At 39.6% G+C, this 20,145-nt stretch overlaps 1 protein-coding gene and 1 non-coding gene across 10 annotated transcripts in view; both read left to right on the top strand.

The window, feature by feature from the left end:
• Positions 1-600: 600 nt before the first annotated feature.
• ZC3H18 (zinc finger CCCH-type containing 18) overlaps positions 601-20,145 on the top strand; it is an 82,873-nt gene continuing 63,328 nt past the window's right edge. The window contains exons 1-5 of one of the 9 annotated variants that reach the window (XM_074201326.1): positions 601-808; positions 8,475-8,629; positions 9,340-9,953; positions 17,860-17,944; positions 18,366-18,446. In XM_074201326.1, the coding sequence (XP_074057427.1) occupies positions 9,354-9,953; positions 17,860-17,944; positions 18,366-18,446 (766 nt within the window). In that variant the 5' untranslated portion in view covers positions 601-808; positions 8,475-8,629; positions 9,340-9,353. Of the gene's footprint in view, positions 809-1,349; positions 8,630-9,339; positions 9,954-17,859; positions 17,945-18,365; positions 18,447-20,145 lie in introns of those variants that run through there. The other 8 variants (XM_074201306.1, XM_074201320.1, XM_074201332.1 and 5 more) reach the window with 8 other exon arrangements.
• LOC141510362 (U6 spliceosomal RNA) lies at positions 5,391-5,499 on the top strand. The gene has a single exon (XR_012474858.1). It is a non-coding gene; the product is annotated as a U6 spliceosomal RNA (small nuclear RNA).

Here is a 20,145-nt window from a genome sequence, read left to right as displayed (position 1 = left end):
ATCTCTCCCCTGCGCCTCCCGGAGCAGTTGTCTCCAGGGTGTGTGCCCATGGCCCCACGGCCGCCTCCAACCCGGCCGTAATGAACCCACTTAATGAACATTTGGGGCCGCCTGGCCCTTTTTTCCCACCCTGACTCTCCAGAGCTGCTGTGGGTGGGGGTTTTCGGGTTGTTTTTGGCCCAGGCCCCGCGGAGGTCTGCCCTCGGCGGCAGCAGATGCCTCGCGGCGGCGCCACGCGGAGGGGCCGCCGGCTCTGCTCCCCGCCCCCGGGGCCGGGCTCCGTTTCTGGGGCCCCGGCAGCCCTCCGCACGCGGAGGCTGGCCCCGCCCTCCCCGCGCTACATTGTATCCTCTCCGTGCGCCCGCCTACGCGCGTGCGGGCCCCGTGAGGGCCGCGGCGGCTCCGCTTCCGCGCCGGTCCCCGGCCGCCGTGTGGATCCGGAGAGGTTCGGAGGCTCCCTGGCCACGTGGTGCCTCCGCTTCCTTCTCCGCCTCCCTCGCCAGGGTCACGCCGGAGGCAGCGCTGTCTCTTTAAGCGAGGCGCGCACGGCACGCAGGGCACGCAGGGCACGCAGGGCACGCACGGCAGGGCGCGGCGCGGAGAGGGGCGGGGCGGAGCGGCCCGGCCCGGGCCAGGGAGAGAAGGAGGGAGGAGGGAAGCCCGCTCTCTGGAGAGGCGGTCGCGGCCTGATGACGTCGCACAATGGCCGGCCCCCGCGGCTAGTGGAGCCCGTTTGTTCCGCCCGCGTCGCCCCGAAGCCGAGGCCGAAGCCGGAGCCGGAGCCGGAGCCGGAGCCGAAGCAGCCCAGGTCTGTGAGGAGCGGAAGGGCCGGGAAGACGCCCCTCGGCGCCGCCGCCCTCTCTGCCCGCTCCCGGCCCCCTCCGCCCCTCCGCGGCCGCCCTCGCGCCGAGGCCAGGCGGGCAGCGGGCGCCGGGGGCCGGGCGGCGGCGGCGGCGCAGGCCCGGCCTGGGCGGGAGGCCGCGGAGGGGGCCGGCCGGGGGGCGGCGGCGCGGAGCGGAGGCCGCGCCGAGGGGGGAGGGGCTCGAGCTCCTCGGGGCTCGTGGCTCCCCCGGCGCGCGCGAGAGGCTGTGCGCGTGCGCGCGTGGGGCGCGGGGGGAGGGGCCGGGCCGGGCGCCGGGCTCCGTGGGGGCCGCGGCCCCGGAGCACGCGCGACGCCCGGCCTCCCTGGCCCCGGAGGGCGGGGAAGGGCATCCCCGCGCGGAAAGTTGCGGCGTGAGAAACTTTGGGGAGCGGCTGCCGGGCCCCCGCGTCCGTCCGGCCGGCCGGCGGGTCGGCAGGGGAGCCCGGGCTCGCGGGCCCCGTTTGACAGATCCGGGGCCCGGCCCGGGCTCGGCGTCCATTGTCCGGGCCAGCCGGGCAGATGGATGAGGGCTGGCTTTATGTTGCAGTCATAGGGGGGAGTCGTGTCTCGTGCGTGGGGGCGAGGGCATGGCATTTTGTTGGGTTCTCTTCACGGCCCCCCAGCTTTCTGAGGAGTTGTTTTTCAGTGATTTAGCAATATCCGTGACAGGGGGCTTGGGATCGCCCCACCTCCCTGGACCCTAGATCGAGCCAGCTTCACCAAGGCCAGGAAACCTTTTTTTGCTTAAGCTGCTGATAACCAGTTTCCTGAGGTGGAGAGCCTTTAGGTGATAATCTGTAGCCGTAGAGAAGCTGGATTACCCCTTCAGAAAAGGTACAGTTAAAGCCTTGCTTTACTTTGCCTGTGGCCAAAGTCGGTTCTGATCTCAATACGTTTCCCCAATTCTTGATTGTTAGAAGTATGCATCATTGCCCTAGGATTCCAGTGAGCTCCTAGATAAACATGATCAGTCAACAGCTGTATTAAGTTTTCTTCTGGGACTGTTCACCTTTTGGGTAGCTCCTCTTTGTGGACAAGGAGTTATGGTTGTAAAATAAGAATACTTTAAAAAAAATTTTAAATAAGCATATAAATATTTATACTGGAATGAATGTTGACCTTCAGACAGTTCACCTTGGGAAGCTCTGTTCTTATTCCAATAATCCGTTATGGGATAAAACATTTTTAAGGAGTCCTCTTTGCTTTCAAAGCCCTTACAAGCTAGAGAAGAATACCAGGATGATTTTTATAGTAGCCCTTGCTTTGTGACTAAAAATATTACCCAGTTTGATCTCTCAATTATTCATTAGACTTGATTTGAGATTGCTTTTTACTCTTTCTGAGCTCAAAGGACAAAGATTTGCCACTATTGGATATATTTGAAAATACTGACATATATTCTGAAAGAATTTTTTTTTTAAATGAGTTTGAATAAAACTAACTAAAATTTTCTTTTAACTTATGAGTGAGCTATATTTGTTGGGATAAACATGTGGTCTTGCAGGGTGACTTATGTATTTGCATTTATATAATTTAAGCATAAAAACCAAACCAAATTATTCTCTAGTTGCTTTAGGAGGTGATAGTTTTCTTTTATCTTTTTTTTTGCAAGGCAGTAGGGTTAAGTGGCTTGCCCAAGGCCACACAGCTAGGTCATTATAAAGTGTCTGAGGTCAGATTTGAAGTCAGGTACTCCTGACTCCAGGGCCGGTGCTCTATCCACTGTGCCACCTAGCCGCCCCAGGTGATATTTTTCTTGAAGATTATGCCAGCAGATCCTAAAAAATCCTGAGTAGGAGTCTGGCTTAAGGATCAGACCAACTCAGTGAAGTCTTGTTACTAGAGCCCTGACAGAGTAATGACTTTATTTGGCCCCAATAATTCATTAAAATAGTCTATTTGGGTATGCAGTTGTTACAGACTTTTTATCACATTGTTGAAATCACGAATCTCAAATTTTTGCTTCTAAAAATATCTCCATTACTTCAGTAAAATTTCACATGTTATAGGCAATTCCTTAAATGTCTGAACAGGGTCCTAAAGATTAGATTATAAACCTTGACATGAATTCATGATCATAGAGTAGTATTAGGTAATCTAAGAAGACGAAATTGGTCAAAATTGTTACAGGTCAGCTAAGACTTTTGTCCAGAAAATGTCTCGTTTGTTAAACAAAAGTAAACCAAGTTTTTGTGAACTAGCCTTTGCTAAATTGGTAGGATGTTAAATCTGGAAGGAACCATAGAGCTCACCTGCTTTGGACCTTTATATCTCTGAGACTTAAAGGTATGAGAGAATGTATGTGAAAACACCATGAAAACATAAAGCTCTATGTAGTTATAAGATAGTTACTGTCAGTATTCTTTTTAGTTTCTTAAATTTATACAAGTAGCTGGTGACAGACTGAAGAACCCTGGTCTTTTGACAATTAGTTCAGGACTCTAATTGGTGTAACTGACCTGATGCTTCTCCCAGATGTCTGTGAATTTATAAATTTGTAGAATAAAGTTAGAAAAAGCTTCAAGAGATCAGGGGACCCAGGGGGAAGTTAAATGATTTGCCCAAGGTTTATGAAGTAGCAATGAGTTATGAACATAGGTTCTCTGACTCTAGAACTCATGCTTTTTCCTTATACTAAATGATACTTTCATGTTATAGTGCTTTTCAAATTTCTCACTGTAGTGTTGAAAAAGAAAGACTTCAGAGAGTGAAACCATTTATCCTTATAAAAACCACTTAGCCTAGTATAACACCATAGACTTGCATTTTACTAATCTTTCAAGAGAAGGCAAAACTGATTGCCTGGAAAGTCAAGACTTCCTCCTGAATAGTAGGTGTGCTTAATGGTTTTATTGCTCTGGCACATTCTTATAAGCACGTGAAATCTTGTCTTTAGTCTTGAAGAATATAGGAAATAGAATTCGGGAAGTTCTTTTGAGTTACCTCTCTTCCAACATAGTAGAGGAGAACTAAAAAAAAAATCAGATTTAGAAGGGGAAACAAGGGGGCGGCTAGGTGACGCAGTGGATAGAGCACTGGCCCTGGAGTCAGGAGTACCTGGGTTCAAATCCGGTCTCAGACATTTAATCATTACCTAGCTGTGTGGCCTTGGGCAAGCCACTTAACCCCATTGCCTTGCAAAAAAAAAAAAAACAACAACAAGGGGAAACAAAACTTAGTGCTAAATTTTTTATAATTAAAAAATATGTACGTATGTCTATGTGTTTGTTACTGATCTTAGCCCTATGATCAGCATTTTAATAATTTTGAAGGTATGGATAGTGCTTAATAAATTTGAGGATAACTCAAAGCTGGAAGGGATAATTTATATGTTGAATAAATATCAGGATCCAAAAAGAGACTGAATGAATGATTGTTAAAGATATCATAAAGGGAATTCATGTCCAAGCATAGATTGGAATAGATCACCCTGAGATTATATGATGACAATTTCACAAAAGTAAAAATTAAGGCAGCGTTTCCTATGGAATAGGAGGTTGATTTTAGTTGGTCACATCTTCTGGATTATTTCTTTTAGACTTTTCTTTTGTCCAGCATCATTTGTAAATTCCAAATCACAGACAAAACTACCAATCTAAAGCCAAGGCCACATGCTTGATTCTTACTTTTGGCTATCATTATTCCTTGGGCTTAAAATAAACCCTTTTGGGTTTGCAGTAACACATAAGTTGGACACTTGATTGGTGTTTTGTGAACTTTTTGAGGGCAAGAGATGATTTATATTTTCTTGGTATCCCCAGGGGTTTAGGCTCTGAGGTATACTAGACATTTAATAAATGCTTCTTGATGAATCAACCACTATTAGAAGCACAATTCAGAAATGTCCTTCTTTATTAGTGTAGGCAGTCTCCAATGTAGTAATAGGTTGTGCTTTGCAAGATCATTTTTGACTGGTTGTTTGAAATATAGCATTTTCCATAGAAACAGTTTTTATAAATGGTTACTAGGTTTCCAAGGTAGCCCCCCCAAATCTCTTTAATATATATCTTTTTGTCTTTTTCTTTTTTTAGTTTTTGCAAGGCAGTGGGGTTAAGTGACTTGCTCAAGGCCACACAGCTAGGTAATTATTAAGTGTCTGAGGCTGGATTTGAACTCAGGTACTCCTGACTCCAGGGCCAGCACTGTATCCACTGCACCACCTAGCCTCCCCTTTAATATATATCTTGACTGAATTATATAGTATGTAAGATTCCCTCAACTTTTTGAATCTCTGAAACTTGTACATGTAGTAGGGATAGGATACAGCAACAAGGAGGTGTGGCACATTCTATGTTGGAGCTTTGCTAGTGCTCACAGAATTGGGGAGAAGGTTGAGTGAAGGGTGAAATTCAAGAAAATGAGATGTTATTCTTGGTGACAGAAGTGAAAGCTGTCATCCAGAAGGCAAGGAGGGCTTTGATGGCAACAATTGTTCTTATTCATATAGTTTATTCAGAGTCTCATGTTTGTCAATTAGGAACTACCTATAATGTTTTTTCTGTATAGGAAGGACAGCGAGTTTTAAAATGGACTTTCACTTTAGCAGCACATATACTAAAATTGGAACGATACAGAGAAGATTAGCATGGCCCCTGCACAAGGATGGCATGCAAATTCGTGAAGCGTTCCATATTTTTTAGCTGTGTGGCCTTGGGCAAGCCATTTAACCCCATTTGCCTTGCAAAAAAAATATAAAAATATAAAAAATAAAATGGACTTTCTTCCATTTACTTTCAAGCCCTTTTCTTGGATTAGGTAACACTAATTCAAAGTCAGAAAGGTACCCATTTCTTTCCACAGTTTCTCATTTAAGGTCTTAAGTTCAATTTTGCTTAAATGTAAAATGCAGTTGGTTCTTTACCTAATTAAATTTAAACCAGATTAGCATGCTTTATAATGAATTATCTATATGTGAGAATGTCTAGAAGTAGTCTGTGATAGTGCTTGGAACAGAAGAGCTTTGAATAAAAATGTATGTCACATGTCATAATTAGATCATAACTGAAGATTAGACTAGATGAGGGTTGGACCAGCTAGTAACCTTTAAAATCTAAGTGTGATTCTGGGTTTAGCAGACATATGCAGGAGATATCTGCAGCCCATCAGATGCATGGTTTTGAGCTATAGTTTCAATTAAAATTTAATTTTGTAGATTAATTTGCTTTTGTAAGCAGTCCATGAAATTTGGTACCTGTTCATTTCTTGGGAGATAGTAGCATAGATAAAATGTTCTTTTGAAGATATCTAAATTCAACACGTAGAGTAGAAAAGGCTCTTTTACTATAATCAAAGAGCCAGTGCAAAAGTGGCTCTTGAGTTTTATTTAAGTATATTAATATTACCCCATCACCAGGGCTTCAAAAAAATGACATTTTCACCTTATTAATATTTAGGCTGCTGACCTTTTTGGCAGCTATTGTTAATTCATGTCAACCCTATTCCTATTTGACTCAGGTGGAGGGACTGAAAAGTGTCAGCAGAGGGACTAAAATTTTTATTATCCCTGGAATAATGGGGTCAGTTTCCCTCCACCTTTATTCACTTGCTTAGAACAACCTGAAGCATAAAATTCAAACAGTGTAGTTTTGTTAAAAATAAAAAATCCTCAGTTTTCTCTCTCCTTTTTTTTCCCATTCAAGGATGAATTTCTCTTTCCATGATAATGTTGAACAGTTTGTAGAATGAGATGTGGATTACTCTCAAATATACACTGCTTTTTAGTGACTTCCATTGGGTGAGAAAACAAGTGCCCCATATTTTCTTTTAGTGTCTCAAACGTGTCTATTGCTCTTAACTTTTTCTCTTTGTTTTCTTCCTTTCATTCTGGCTGCCTGGTCACTTTCTGCAAACAAGTCAGGGGATAGAGAGCTGGCCTTAAAATCAGGAAGATTTGGGTTCAAGTACCGTTTCTGACACATACTGTATGACCATTAACCTCACTGCTGCCAAGCAACTGTCTAAGGCCCTCCAGTTACAGAGTTGCCTAATTTCATTGATGGAGGGAATTCATACTACCGAATTTGCTACACAAATAAAATCCCAAGTTCTAAAAAGTCACATTTTAAAGTAAATTTTCATGGCATGTCTCTTACAGAAAATATTTCACTTGTGGAAACAATAAATTATTGTTAAGATTTATGGGGGCGGCTAGGTGGCGTGGGGCAGCTAGGTGGCATAGTGGATAAAGCACCGGCCCTGGAGTCAGGAGTACCTGGGTTCAAATCCGGTCTCAAACACTTAATAATTACCTAGCTGTGTGGCCTTGGGCAAGCCACTTAACCCCATTGCCTTGCAAAAACCTAAAAAAAAAAAAGATTTATGGCTAGCCCTTTAGAGGAGTGAATTTCTGAGCTTTGACTATACAGTTATGTGCTTTTAGACATGTTATATTTTTGAAAAGAGTGAACCCCAAAGTCTTTCTGCCTAAACCAGGAACACTAGATGACTTGATGGATTTTAATTCAGTGTATATTTTTTGCCCTAGATTACTAAGATAATAATGTGCTTGTGATCTTACTATCCAGTTTTCTTATTGAAATTGTGACAGAGAGGAAGAAACCTCAGTGGTGGGATGATTTGTGTGAGGCCATATAAGAAGGGGGCAGTATGCCATGGAAGGTATCACCTGAAATGAGAGTTTAGGAAGTGTCGTTCAGGGAAAGACTGAGGTAGAAGTCTGTCAAGGTGTGAAGTTAGGTACATTGTGTTGCACATTGAAGTTAGAGTTAAAAAGACCTGGGTTCAAATGTGACTATTAATTGGGGGATGGTATGTGGGAAGGGGGTGGAATTGAGAAATACCCTATCCTTGAATATATCATGTGACATTGGGCAACCCATTTCCCATCTCTGACCCACCAGGTCTTTGCCTATCATTTGAGGGGGTTGGACTAGATAATCTCTAAAGTCTCTTTCAGCTCTAAATCCTGTGATGCTGTGAATGTAGCCAGTGTGTACATCCCTGTAGATTTCAGAGGACTGCATGAAAACTGCCCAGTGTTTTTTCTGCCACCAACATGCAGAATGAAATTAGTAAATGTCAGCCATCTTGCCCTGCATTTAAAAACAGGAGAAGGAAGAACAAGTACCCTCCTAAAGCATCTGAGTGGGATACCAGCATGTGTGCACTTTATAATTAAATCTGGAGTAGTAAAAATAGACTTGAATATCTTCTGAAATAGAGCAGAATGAGACTGTCAGCATCATGTAAGCACAGCTCTCGTAATGTGGAGAATTTTCTACCAGAAGTTCTTCTCTACAGGTGAATATACCCATTGGCAGCTTGTATCAAAGTCATGAGTCACAATTTTGGTGGGAAGGAAAAAGTCCTTCATTGTAGATAGGACAGTGTCCACTAAATTACCTGACAGTACAAAATGGCCTTAAATATTACACTGAATTATGTAGTCTTGGAGGCCAGGTTAGTAATTTTTAGTTCATGGCATTCTAAATCTTTGCTTCTGTGGGCATCTTTTTATATGACAAGTGCTCTTCTACTTTTGGAGTGTAAATTGATACTGATAAATCCATCCTTTCCAATGGATAGAGTTGTCCTAGGTCATAAAATGGACCACTAGTGCCCACTATCTATTATCCTAACTTATTTTTAATAGGTATTCTGATCTGGGTGGATGTTAACACAGTACCTATACATGAAAAGTGACAGGCACCAACGTGGACACCCTTTGAAATGCATGCTGAGAGTTGCTAAAGAACTGTCTACAATTATTCTGCTTTTAGGCCCCTAAGGTTAACTCTAAAGCAAAAGGTAGGTTTATGGCTTACAATCTGGTGCCATGTACATTATATCAATGGTTACTATATGGAAGCCTTTAATTTCAAAAGCAACATGTCACATAAATTTGCACTGTTGTCTCCTGCAGCAAAAGATCTTGTTGAGTTTTTTTCCCTATTAATTGCTAGAATTGGAGGGGGGGGGGATCAAAATTGTAACCTTGAGGTATTACCTTAAGTTGCATTTGTATTTAGGGGAAGGTAGAGTTCAGGGAGGTAGTATGCTGAGGATATGCATACTTCTCTTAAACTGTCATTCCTAAAAATCTTTTTTTAATGGTTTATAAATATCAAATTAATTTAAAATTCTTAATTAGATCTATATGATTTTAAAATTAATTGCCTGTTTTTTCTTGGAATTGTACAGTAGTAAGAGTTCTAGATTTAGTTTTGAGTTGGGTTCAAATCCTGGCTTGACCACTTGATACCTATGTATCTTCTGGGCTGAGCTCAGTCCCTGTATCTGTAAAATGAGGAGGTTCTGAGGCCCAGGGAGCATAGCTTCTGTATTCCAGTGAATAAGAACCTAAATTATAGAAAGTATTTGTTCAGGATCAAAGCCAGATGAAGGACAGACACATATACTCCTTTTCTTCTCATCGGGCCAGGAGAGCTAGGAAATGAGATTTACTTCCTAGTTGTATTGAATTTGGTAAATGTCTATTTTTCCTCTTTCTTTTGTAGAACAGAGGATACTGATGGATGTGTGTGAGAGCCCTGATCGAGATCCTGGATCTCCAGAGGAAGAGCAGCAAGAGCTCTCAGATGATGACATTCTGAAAGAAAGTGGGTCTGATCGGGACTTGGATGGTGAGGGTGGGAGGGGCACTGATTTGGAGGAAGAAGAGGAAGATACAGCAAAGGTATTGAGTCAGGGTGAAGAGGAAAATCATTCAGATGAGGAGGACCGATTAAGTGAAACCAAATCTCAGGACTCTGATAATAATGATCAGAGCAGAGATCTTAAGAACTCCCCATGTCCAGAGGAGGAGGAGGAAGATGAGGAGGAGGAAGAAAGGACAAATGATCTTAGAGATGAAGCCTCATCGGTCACTAGAGAACTGGACGAACATGAATTAGATTATGATGAGGAGGTTCCCGAGGAATCAACAACTACTGCTCAAGAGGATGAGACTGAGAAGGCTGGTGCAGAAGATGAGGATGAGAAAGGAGAAGGTACTCCTGAGGAAGAAGAAAAATCCAGTGGTAAAAATGGGGAGGACAAAGAGCCTCTGGACTCACTTAAGGAGAAAAAAAAAGAAGAAGATGATGGAGAAATAGATGATGGAGAGATTGATGTAAGTACTAGTCTTGAAAATTAACAAATTTAAAGTTTTTAGTATTCCTTCCCTCTCCCAATAAAACAAACAGGATTTTCTACTTACTTGGCATACATTTTACTCCACTGCCCCACTATCATGACCTGAAAACATGACAATAGGCAAAAAGATATAGGAAAACAGTTCTACAGAATGGTATAAAAAGGTGATTAGCTGGGTTTCATGATTTTATAGGGTTTGATATAATATATCGTGATTATAGTGTACTAATAATACCATTGTAAAATGATATTGTTCTAGGAAATATTATAAAAGATATTCCTAGACTAGGTAATGGGCAAATCATAATAAGTATGACTTGGTACTTGTTGGATTATATAATTGAATTGAAAATAAATTACCATGGATCGCTTTTGTTTCACAGTGCTTTGCTTAGTAAACTTCACTGATCATTATCCTTTTTGCCAAATAGTAAAAATGGTAAAAAAAAAAAAAAAAAACAACGCCTTGAAATTGCAGACTTAACTATAATTTACTACTTACTGGATTTGGCCAAAGACAAGTTAAGGAAAGAGTAAAATTAATTATTTAAAGTGTCAGTTTTGGATAGCTATTAGATTTTCTATTTTGTTTTATTTTTTAATTAGGACCCGGTAATTTTGATGATTTCTGCTTATTTTAAATTATAGGTATTAACTTAGGTAATCTTAAAGTGAAAAAGAAAAGTTAATTGTCCTAACATTGTATTTATTTTTCATGAACCTGTAGCAGTGGATTTTACTTTCCAAAGAACAGAATACTGCTGTGTTTTTAGGAAGGGGTTTGGGGAGAGGGGGATGGGAGAAAGGGAGAGAAGTCAGGAAGCATCATAATACATTGGAAAAGCACAGATTCTAGAGACAGAAGATCTAGCCCTCTTCTCCAGCATCATTTTCTTCTTCTTCCATATCTTACATCACACCAGTCTAGCAGGGAGAATCAGAATGTTCCTTGTTCCCCATTTTCACTCTACACCACCTTCTCCTTTGAAGTTCACTCTATCCAATCGTGTCATCCAATCTGGAGCCTAGTGGTAGTTAGATAATCACAGGTCATACTCTCTTTCTCAATCCCAATTACTGTTCTTATACTAAAGGACTTTAACAATATATATTGATATTCTTTCAGACACTAACCTCAACTCTGTCTACCATTCAACCTCAGCCACACACACACACACACACACACACATGATTATACTCTTGCTCCCATAGTCATCCATAAACTCTAAAAATTCCTTTTTCCAGTCAAAACCACATATCATTCCATGTCTCTATTTGCCTCACTCCTGTACTTTCCTAGACCATGACCTCTGTATTAGTTATCCTTTTTCTCCCTTCTCATCCTCAATTCTTTTACTTAACCACCACAACTTGATTCAATCTTCTATTCCCAAGTACCTTGTCCACCTTGTGCCATTACTACATGCTTTCTCACATAGCAGTCCTGGGTTAACCCCTACCTTTGCTCCTATTCGGTGCCAACACACTAGGCACCGAAAGCATGCTCACTAGATCTACTACAGATTTGTGAACTTCTCAACTGGATCCTCAGTTTACTTCTCTTTAATTGAATCTGTAGCATACTTATTAGAGCTGCTATTCAGAAATCTCTCTTCTCTCAAACTTTTCCTGTTATAATCTCTCCTAAGCATTAGGAGAATCTGAAAAATGGAGACCATTAGAAGCTCTTTTCTCACAACCTCTTAATATCATTAATGCCCATTCTTTTCTCATTACTGCAGTTTCTAATGAAATGTGGTCCCTTGAATCACTGAGGCCAATTTTTACTCTTATTCCCTTCTGCTTTCATTCCCTTTTTTCTAATTGTCAATTTCTCCCTGTCTTGTTTCCTTTTCTGCTTGCCTGCCCCTCATCCTTAAAACACAAAATATCTTTCTTAAACTATTATCATATTTTCCTTCTCTTTTGTAGCTCTTAGAAAAAGCTATTAGAGAAAGTGCTTTAATTTCCTTTTTCTTAGTCTAACAATTTTTTATTGGCTTTGCTGAATTAAAGTCGATTAATTTCAAAATTATCAATAATGGCCTTTTCTTAGTTGTTATCCTTTTTGGCTTCTCCATAGCATTTTTCACTGTCAACTTACCCTCCTAGATATCTCTCTTATCTAGGTTTTCATAGCACTTTCCTCTTTTAGTTCTCCTACTTTTCTACACTAACTAGACTCTTACTATCTTTGTCATACTTAATTGTAAATATACCCCCCCCCAAATCTGTCCTTGGTGCTTAGTGATCTCATCAGCTTTCATGTTTTTTTATTTATCATTTCTATGTAAATGATTCTCAGGTAACTATAGATTCATCTCTAATTTCTTTCAACTGCAGGCCTATATTTTAAATTGGGTATCCTGCAGAGCTCTGAACAAATCCAACAGAAGTCATTCTCTTTTCCCCTGCCCTGATCCCATGCTTTCCCAGAGGTCACAAGAAGTACAAGGATGCTCTCGAGGTTTCTCTAAACTCTAGTATCAGTTGTGAGTCCTGGGAGGGGCTCACACAGGACAGCCCAGTCTGGCATGGCCACATCGAAGAAGGCACTGAGCCTCAGCACAGGGGAAATGTGAGATGGGCAGATCTAGAGATGCCTGCGCCCCAGTGTTTACATGAATTGGTTGTGCTCATACTGTGTTGGAGCCTGGGCTGACTCACTCCTCTTCTGATTTTCCTATTTTTATCCATAGTAGAGAAAGCTAGAAGGGGCAGTAGACCTAGAGTCAAATCTGGCCTTGAGGATGTTATAGCTGGGTAACCTTGTTTGCTTCAGTTTCCTCTCCTCTAAGATGGGGATCATAGCAGCACTAGTCTCCCAAAGCTGTAGTGAGGATGAGATGAGACCCATGATTGGACTGCCACTGCCCTTCCAACAATCCTAGGCTCCTACCTCCATGTGGCTCTCAGCTAGTTGTCAGAGCTTGTTGTTTCCCCTGTCCACTTAGGTGACCCCTGCAGCAGCATATCTGACCTTTATTGCCCCTCATCTGGACCACCACAGTGGCTTCTTCATTGTAAGACCTCCTCCTGCCTCACATCTCTCCCCTTTCCCATAGTTGCCAGAGTGATTTTCCTAAAATGCTGTTCTGATCTTGTCAGTCCTCTCTTCAATAAACTCATTATGTCTGGAGTCATTGTATTGGCATTAAGAGGGCCCACCCAGCCTAGTTCCAGCTGCCTTTTCAGACCTTCTTATCCACAGTCTGCTTAGGTCAGGCCCAGCCTAAACAGCTTTCTTGTAGGTCAAAACATATCCTCTTCACCTTAGGGACCCCAGCTCTAGGACCAGTTACACCAACTTTGCTATGGCCTACTCTTAATCACCTGGTGTCAATTTTATATATAGCACACATGCAATCATATGGACATTAAGCACCTACTAGGTGCTGACCATGAGTTGTGTCTTCTGTTCTAATAGAATATGAACCACTTTGAGTAAGGGTGGTTTATTTTTATCCTGGTATCTCCCAGTCCCTGATAGTGACTAGACCCTTAATTAACTATTTGACTGACTCAGATCCTTCTTCAGAGACACTGTCAGTGTGACCTTGGATTAATCACTCAGTGTCCTTGTACCTTAGTTTTGTCATCTGTAAAAGATTATCTAGGTGATTTCTGAGGCCCTGTCCAATCTAAATCTATAATTCTGTGATCTCTAATGAAGGAATTCTAAGTATAGTAAAGCCCCAAGGAAAAGGAATGTCACAAAAATGGGGCTGTTTTTGTCCATTAAACTTTGGTTAACCACAAACCCTTTGTGTTGTAACCCACATTGAAAATCTTCCTAAAATATAATAGACTTCTTTCCTGGATTAGTAGGAAATAACTGTGAATTTTATGAGACTAGGATTTAAAAAAAATTTGAAGCAGCCTGTTACTAATGGGCCATTTAACTGTTTAGGGCAAATTACTAATTATATTGCATTGTTTCCTTCATCTCTCATTTAAGGCCAGTTTTCTTTAGAGAGCAAAATAAAATCCTCTTCCACAAACATAAGCCTTAACCCTAGTCGTACTTAGCCAATTCCTAATGTATTTAAGGGTAATTAGAGGGAGTAGTGTAGATAGCTCGGTATGAGTTCTTGTCACAATGAGAAAACTCATGTCATCCTGGGATAGTACTTACTATACGAAGGACTAAATATTGTTATATTTTCTTTCTATTTTGTGTCCTAATCTTCAAGTCTTGTGTGCCAGAGTAAATTTAACTTGTATCAATTGCCGGGATATAGGTCACTCTCAGCTCTGTTGTCACTTTATTTTTATTTGTTTATTTTCTTTTTCTATGCCAGTATTGACTTTTCATTCCTCTCTAATGCCTGTTCTGCCCAGTCATGCTGCTTTAGTGCTTGGGAATAAGTAGAAAACTGTATTGAAATCTTATAATTGTTTGGTAGGTACTTGAAAATTGGGAAAATACTTTTGGTTTTGAATAATTTAATGATTTTTACATATTTAATATAAAAAGCAATAAACATTTTTACATTGTGGTTGTTGTCTATATTAAGAAAAAATCTGCCGCTTGGGTTATCATTTTTAAAAAAGAAATTGGAACATACCACCCACCATTCAGGAAGATTTTGGTTGGTTTGGTTGCCACTCATCTCATTTAAATCTTTTTGAGAATAGACTGTATTAGAGATTTCATTACCAAATTTGATTTGACATTATGCCAATATTTTCTTCATCTCAGCATTCAGAATAACTTCAAGTGTTTATTAGTTTTGTTAATTCTAGAAAGTAACTTGAATTGACCTTTTCCCCCCAACTTACTTCTCTATTAGAATGACATTTATCCAGCTATTTTTCCTTTTAAATTATAGGTTATTGTGACTCCTTTTCTTCCCTCCCTTTCCCATCACTTTTGTAGTTGTTGTTTTAATTTCCTTGATTATTATGGCATCAATTCATATATTAATCCTCTTGAACATGTTTTGCTTGGACTAACATTTTTAATTAAAGCTTTGTATCACTCATGTTTTGTCATGATAAAAATTTTCTTTAATTACAACTAGATCTATTATCATGAGAGGTGAAATTGTTCTGGCAAATTTTTAGATAATTTTTTATATCAAACTCAGATTATTTTGCTTGCAAGGTAAAGGATCAAAGAAATCACTGAAATCTCAACCATGAATGAAACTGATTTAATTCATTCATTCATTCATTTGGAGAGGCAATAGGTTTAAGTGACTTGCCCAGGGTCACACAGCTAGGTAATTTTTTTCTCTTTTAGAAAGATTTTATTTATTTTGAGTTTTACAATTTTTCCCCTAATCTTTTTTTTTAGGTTTTTGCAAGGCAATGGGGGTTAAATGGCTTGCTCAAGGCCACACAGCTAGGTATTATTAAATGTCTGAGGTCGGATTTGACCTCAGGTACTCCTGACTCTAGGGCCGGTGTTCTATCCACTAGGACACCTAGCCATCCCCCAAATTAAAGAATTTTTTAAAAATTTCTCCTTACATACCTGTTACAAATATCCTTCTGTTCATGTTAGTTGTCTTCCTGAAGATCTTCTGAAGTTTTTGGTATCTTTGTTATTGGGTCATCTGGGTATAATCTACTATGGTTTTATATAAAGGCAGGGGAATATCTTGGATTTCTATTCTAGATGATGCCAACATTTTGTTCTTTTGAACACTGATTGAGCCATTGTTTTCAGGAAATGTTTTGTATTGTTCTCAAATTCTAAGTAAAAAATTACCTATGCTTGCTTTTTTTGCTAAAGTGATCATTAATACTGTCCTTTATTATAGATCTGCCCCCACTAGATGAGTTTGAGTCTATTTTCTTTCCCTTGCTTTTTGGTCATAGTACTCTGCTCCTAATGCCTGGTGGATAATCCCAAATTAGGAGAAACAGGGATGTGCTTGAAAGACTGAACTTGCATAATACATGCATAATACAAACTAAATGCAAATTCAGGGTTGGCTAGGTGGTGCAGTGGATAGAACACCGGCCCTAGAGTCAGGAGTACCTGAGTTCAAATTCGGCCTCCTAATAATTACCTAACTGTGTGGCCTTGGGAAATCACTTAACCCCATTTGCCTTGCAAAAACCTAAAAAAAAAAAAATGTAGACTCATTGACTGTTGAGGGAACATAGAATGTTGGAATGAAAAGATGTCTCTCTCAGATTGCCCAAAGGAACACAGCTAGGAGGATTTGAGGCCACCTTTGAACTCTGGAATTCTTGACTTCTGACTTGGCTTTCTGTTTCCTCTGCCACCTAGCTATCTATAATTTTATTATCTATGCTTGACCTTCCAAGATTAACAGGAAGAGGTAAGTGGCTAGGAACCTTTCAAATGAGATTTTTCTTCTTTGAACTTTGCAAAAAACAAATCATCTTTTGAGATTACCTTTTGTAATTTTAATGAATTGAGTTACAGTTTATTAAGAAAATATAATGAGAATTTTTCAACATATTGGTCATCCTCACTGCCAAAACCATTTTCAGGTAGATTGACTTTGATATTAGATGCTTATAACAGGGTTTTGGTGTTAATGATCATATTTTATGAGGGAATCTTTTTTAAAAAAAAAACTAACTGGAAAATAGGAGAAATAGACTTTAAATTGTTGTAATAGGATGAACTTGATGCTTCCATAAAAACTAAAGAAATGAATTTGCCAACTTTTTAGGGAAGATTAGCCTTAGAAATCTTTCATTTGGATTATTTAATTAAGGTTTTCATAATCTTCTAATCTTATTTGTACTTAAAATTTACTCTTAGAAATATAAAAAATTAACAGGCCTACAACATTTTTTACCAGGTAGAAAAATAATCCTGTACAATAGTGATAATAAAACAAATTTATATTACTTACATGACACAAGTTCTTCCCTTAATAGAACTGGGGGATGTCTTATGTCTAGGAGAGATGAAATAGTACAGTGTAGACACAGCGGCAGCTCATCCACTCTCTCATCCTGTGTGACTATTCTATACTGTTCAGTCTTTTCATAAATCCTTCAAAGATCTGCCCCATCTGGGCAGAGGGAGGGGAACCAAAATTTTATAAGCCCCTTTACTGTGCTAAACAGGGTTTTAAGTGCTTCACCAATATTATGTCATGTTATCAACATGTAAAAGGCTTTTCTCTGGGTGTTTAATACTTCTCTATTTAACTTTCATTTCTGTATGGTGAACCAGCCTCCTTTTTCTCATGCATCTCATGAATAATAACTTTATTCTATTTGACATATGCAAGTGCTCATTGGTAATGTGTTACAACCTACCCACCCATTATACAGTTAAGAATTGAATTGCTCCAAATGTTCATGCTTTTAAAATGTGTCCCAATATCAATTAAACTCATGATAATAATGATTCTTAATCTGTCTATTTCAGAGTTGTGAGGAACGGGTTGTGCAGATTTTGAATGGATTAAATTGTAAAGTACAAAAACTTGTTAAGACATTTGCCTAAAGGGCCAGATTTTTCTCAACACATACAGATTTTAATTACCCATAGGAAGTGGGTGGATTTGTTTTGTTTTTTTAAGCTCCACCTGAGATTCTCAGGTGAATATCAGAAACTCCCATACCAGTTTATATCAGCACCTGGTCTGTAACCTCAGTAGGCTTAGAGAGTAGCTTGGACCACTAAAAATTTAAACCATTTAAAAGATTTGCCCACTGTCACTTAGCTGGTATGTGTCAGAAGCAGGTCTTCTTGACCTCTGGCCAGCCTGCTTTTATCATCCATGGTTACTGAAAAAAATATATCCAAGATTTATATCAACTGACTTTTACATGTCTGTCTTTCTAATATTGGCACCTTGTTGTCAGAGCTCTCTCCTTGCTTTTCTGTGAAAGGAAATTTTGTCAATTGAATTCCTGTTACTTCATCTTGTTCTCTGTTTCAGGATGATGATCTGGAAGAAGGAGAAGTGAAGGATCCTAGTGATAGGAAGGTGAGGCCTCGTCCCACCTGCCGATTCTTTATGAAAGGTAATTGTATGTGAAGTCAGGTGGCTTGAAATCACCATTTGTAAAGCCTGTTGCATTCCCAGGAATTGAAAGTGACTTGTAGTCATTGTTGAGAGCCAGACAGTATTGAGTTCACTGGAACCCCTTAGCATATTAATGATATTCTCAGCAGTCTGTGCTGTGATGATTTTTATAATCTTATGTGTCTTGATACCAACCCCACTGTATCCATACCCAATATGATCATTGATAAAATAAGCAATTATCCAGTAAACACCATACAATTGATGATAAAGAAATGATTTTGAAGCCCCAGAACCTTATTTGAAGTTTTTTTTTTTTGTTTAAAAAAATTCTTCTCATAAGGAAAGGTGAATAAAGGCCCCTTTTACAAGGCCAGATTCTGAAGGTATTATCTTTGATCATGTCCCACCTCTATAAGGTGGGTTCCCGCTTTCAACAGGATGCAACAGAAACGTTCTCGGCATGGAATTCCAAGCGGAGCAGCCCTCAGAAAGAAACGGTGATCTTTCTTCTCTATGAATTGAACAGTATGACTCTAGGTGGAAGTTTGATAAGATCTTAATCTTTAAAATCTGGACTAACACCTATTTTCTTCTCTTTTATCTTTTTTCACCATGAAACTTGGGAAGAGACTTTATATTTGGATTTATGATTGTCATTTCTGGTTGCTTTTTCATTTTGTTTTTCATATGAAAAGGCTTTTCATTTGTGATTCAGAAACTCAGTTGTGAGTTAGGAATTTATAATGAATTTGTTTAGCAGGCCACTTAAATATCCTCTTCTTTTGGCCATTTTATTTTCTGTGATCTTATTTATCCTACACTCATTTCAACTTACTCTCTTGGCACCTTTTTTTTTTTTTTTGCTTTGGTCAATGCACTCTTACCTTCATCCTCTATTCTTAAGATCAAAGTTCAAATTTACCTAATGGAAAATAATGATTTAATCATGATCTGATTGCTATCCTCAAATCAAGTAATCTTGTTATGATTTAAATTTGATTGATTGATCTCTTTTGCATGTGGGAACAAAAGGTGACTTCGATAAAGTGTGTATAACTTAAGAATTTTGAATAAGAAAATTGATCAAAAGAAAACTTTGGAATCATTATGGAAGATAGAACCAGAAGAGATCTAAATTCTTTTCCAGTTCTACAATTTGGATCCTCTGTTCCTTCCTCTGAGATGACTTCTCACTGACCAGGGGCCTTTTCCAACTTTAAGTTAAAAATAACAAAGCAGAGGATTAATCTATAGGTTATATCTTCTTTCATCTTAGTCTAGTATCTAATTCAGTTTGACTAGTTAGCAGCTAACTAGATAAAGTAATGCTATCATCTGTGTTTGGTATAGTACTATCCACCCCCTCCATCCCACCCCCAAGTCCCTGGCTTTTATGAAAGTCTTAGTCCTGGCAGGATTGACTATACAAATAATACAAATACAATAAATACAGATAATACAAATAAATAAGAGGAAACAGACTTTGAATGAGGAATCGATAGTTGTTGAGAAATCCTTATGCTTAAGGCATAAATAGCAATTCATTTAGGGAGAAGAGGCCCCTATGTCAGCTTTAGGAGATAAGCATAAAAGAAAGGAAAAAAACATTGAAAAATCTGGGACTACTTAATGTAGAGATACAGAATAAGCTGATAGAGCTCAGTATTATCTAAATGTTTTTATGGTGCACAAAAGTAATTGATATTCATAGCAATGAACTGTTATTGAGAAAAGTTTTTTTATATTAAGCATACTCTTTTAAGATAGCTGGGAAGTGTATAATATGTTTTGGAAAGAAAAGTGACTGAAATTTATTTCTTGAAAACAGTAAGCTTCAGTCATCTGAAAAACTTCATTCCTTAAAAATGCAGTAACAATTCAGATACAAATTAGCCAGGCATTCTTAAGAATCATATGGGATCAGGGCAGTCTAATGTTGAAGGAATAGAACACTGGCCCCTGGAGTCAGGACCTGAGTTCAAGTGCAGCCTCAGACACTTAATTTCCTAGCTGTGTAACCTTGGGCAAATCACCTAATTCCATTGCCTAGCCCCCCCCCCCAAAAAAAACCCATTAACAACAAAAAAGAATCATATGGGATCATGACATAAAGAGCACAAAGGAACTTCAGAGATCTTCAAGCCTAGATACTTTATTTTACTTGCCTAATAGCTCAACAAAATTCTATAATTTATA

This window comes from Macrotis lagotis, chromosome 1 (assembly GCF_037893015.1).
Source record: "Macrotis lagotis isolate mMagLag1 chromosome 1, bilby.v1.9.chrom.fasta, whole genome shotgun sequence".
In the NCBI taxonomy this organism is placed as follows: domain Eukaryota; kingdom Metazoa; phylum Chordata; class Mammalia; order Peramelemorphia; family Peramelidae; genus Macrotis; species Macrotis lagotis.
This window is presented reverse-complemented; position numbering and strand designations above follow the sequence as displayed.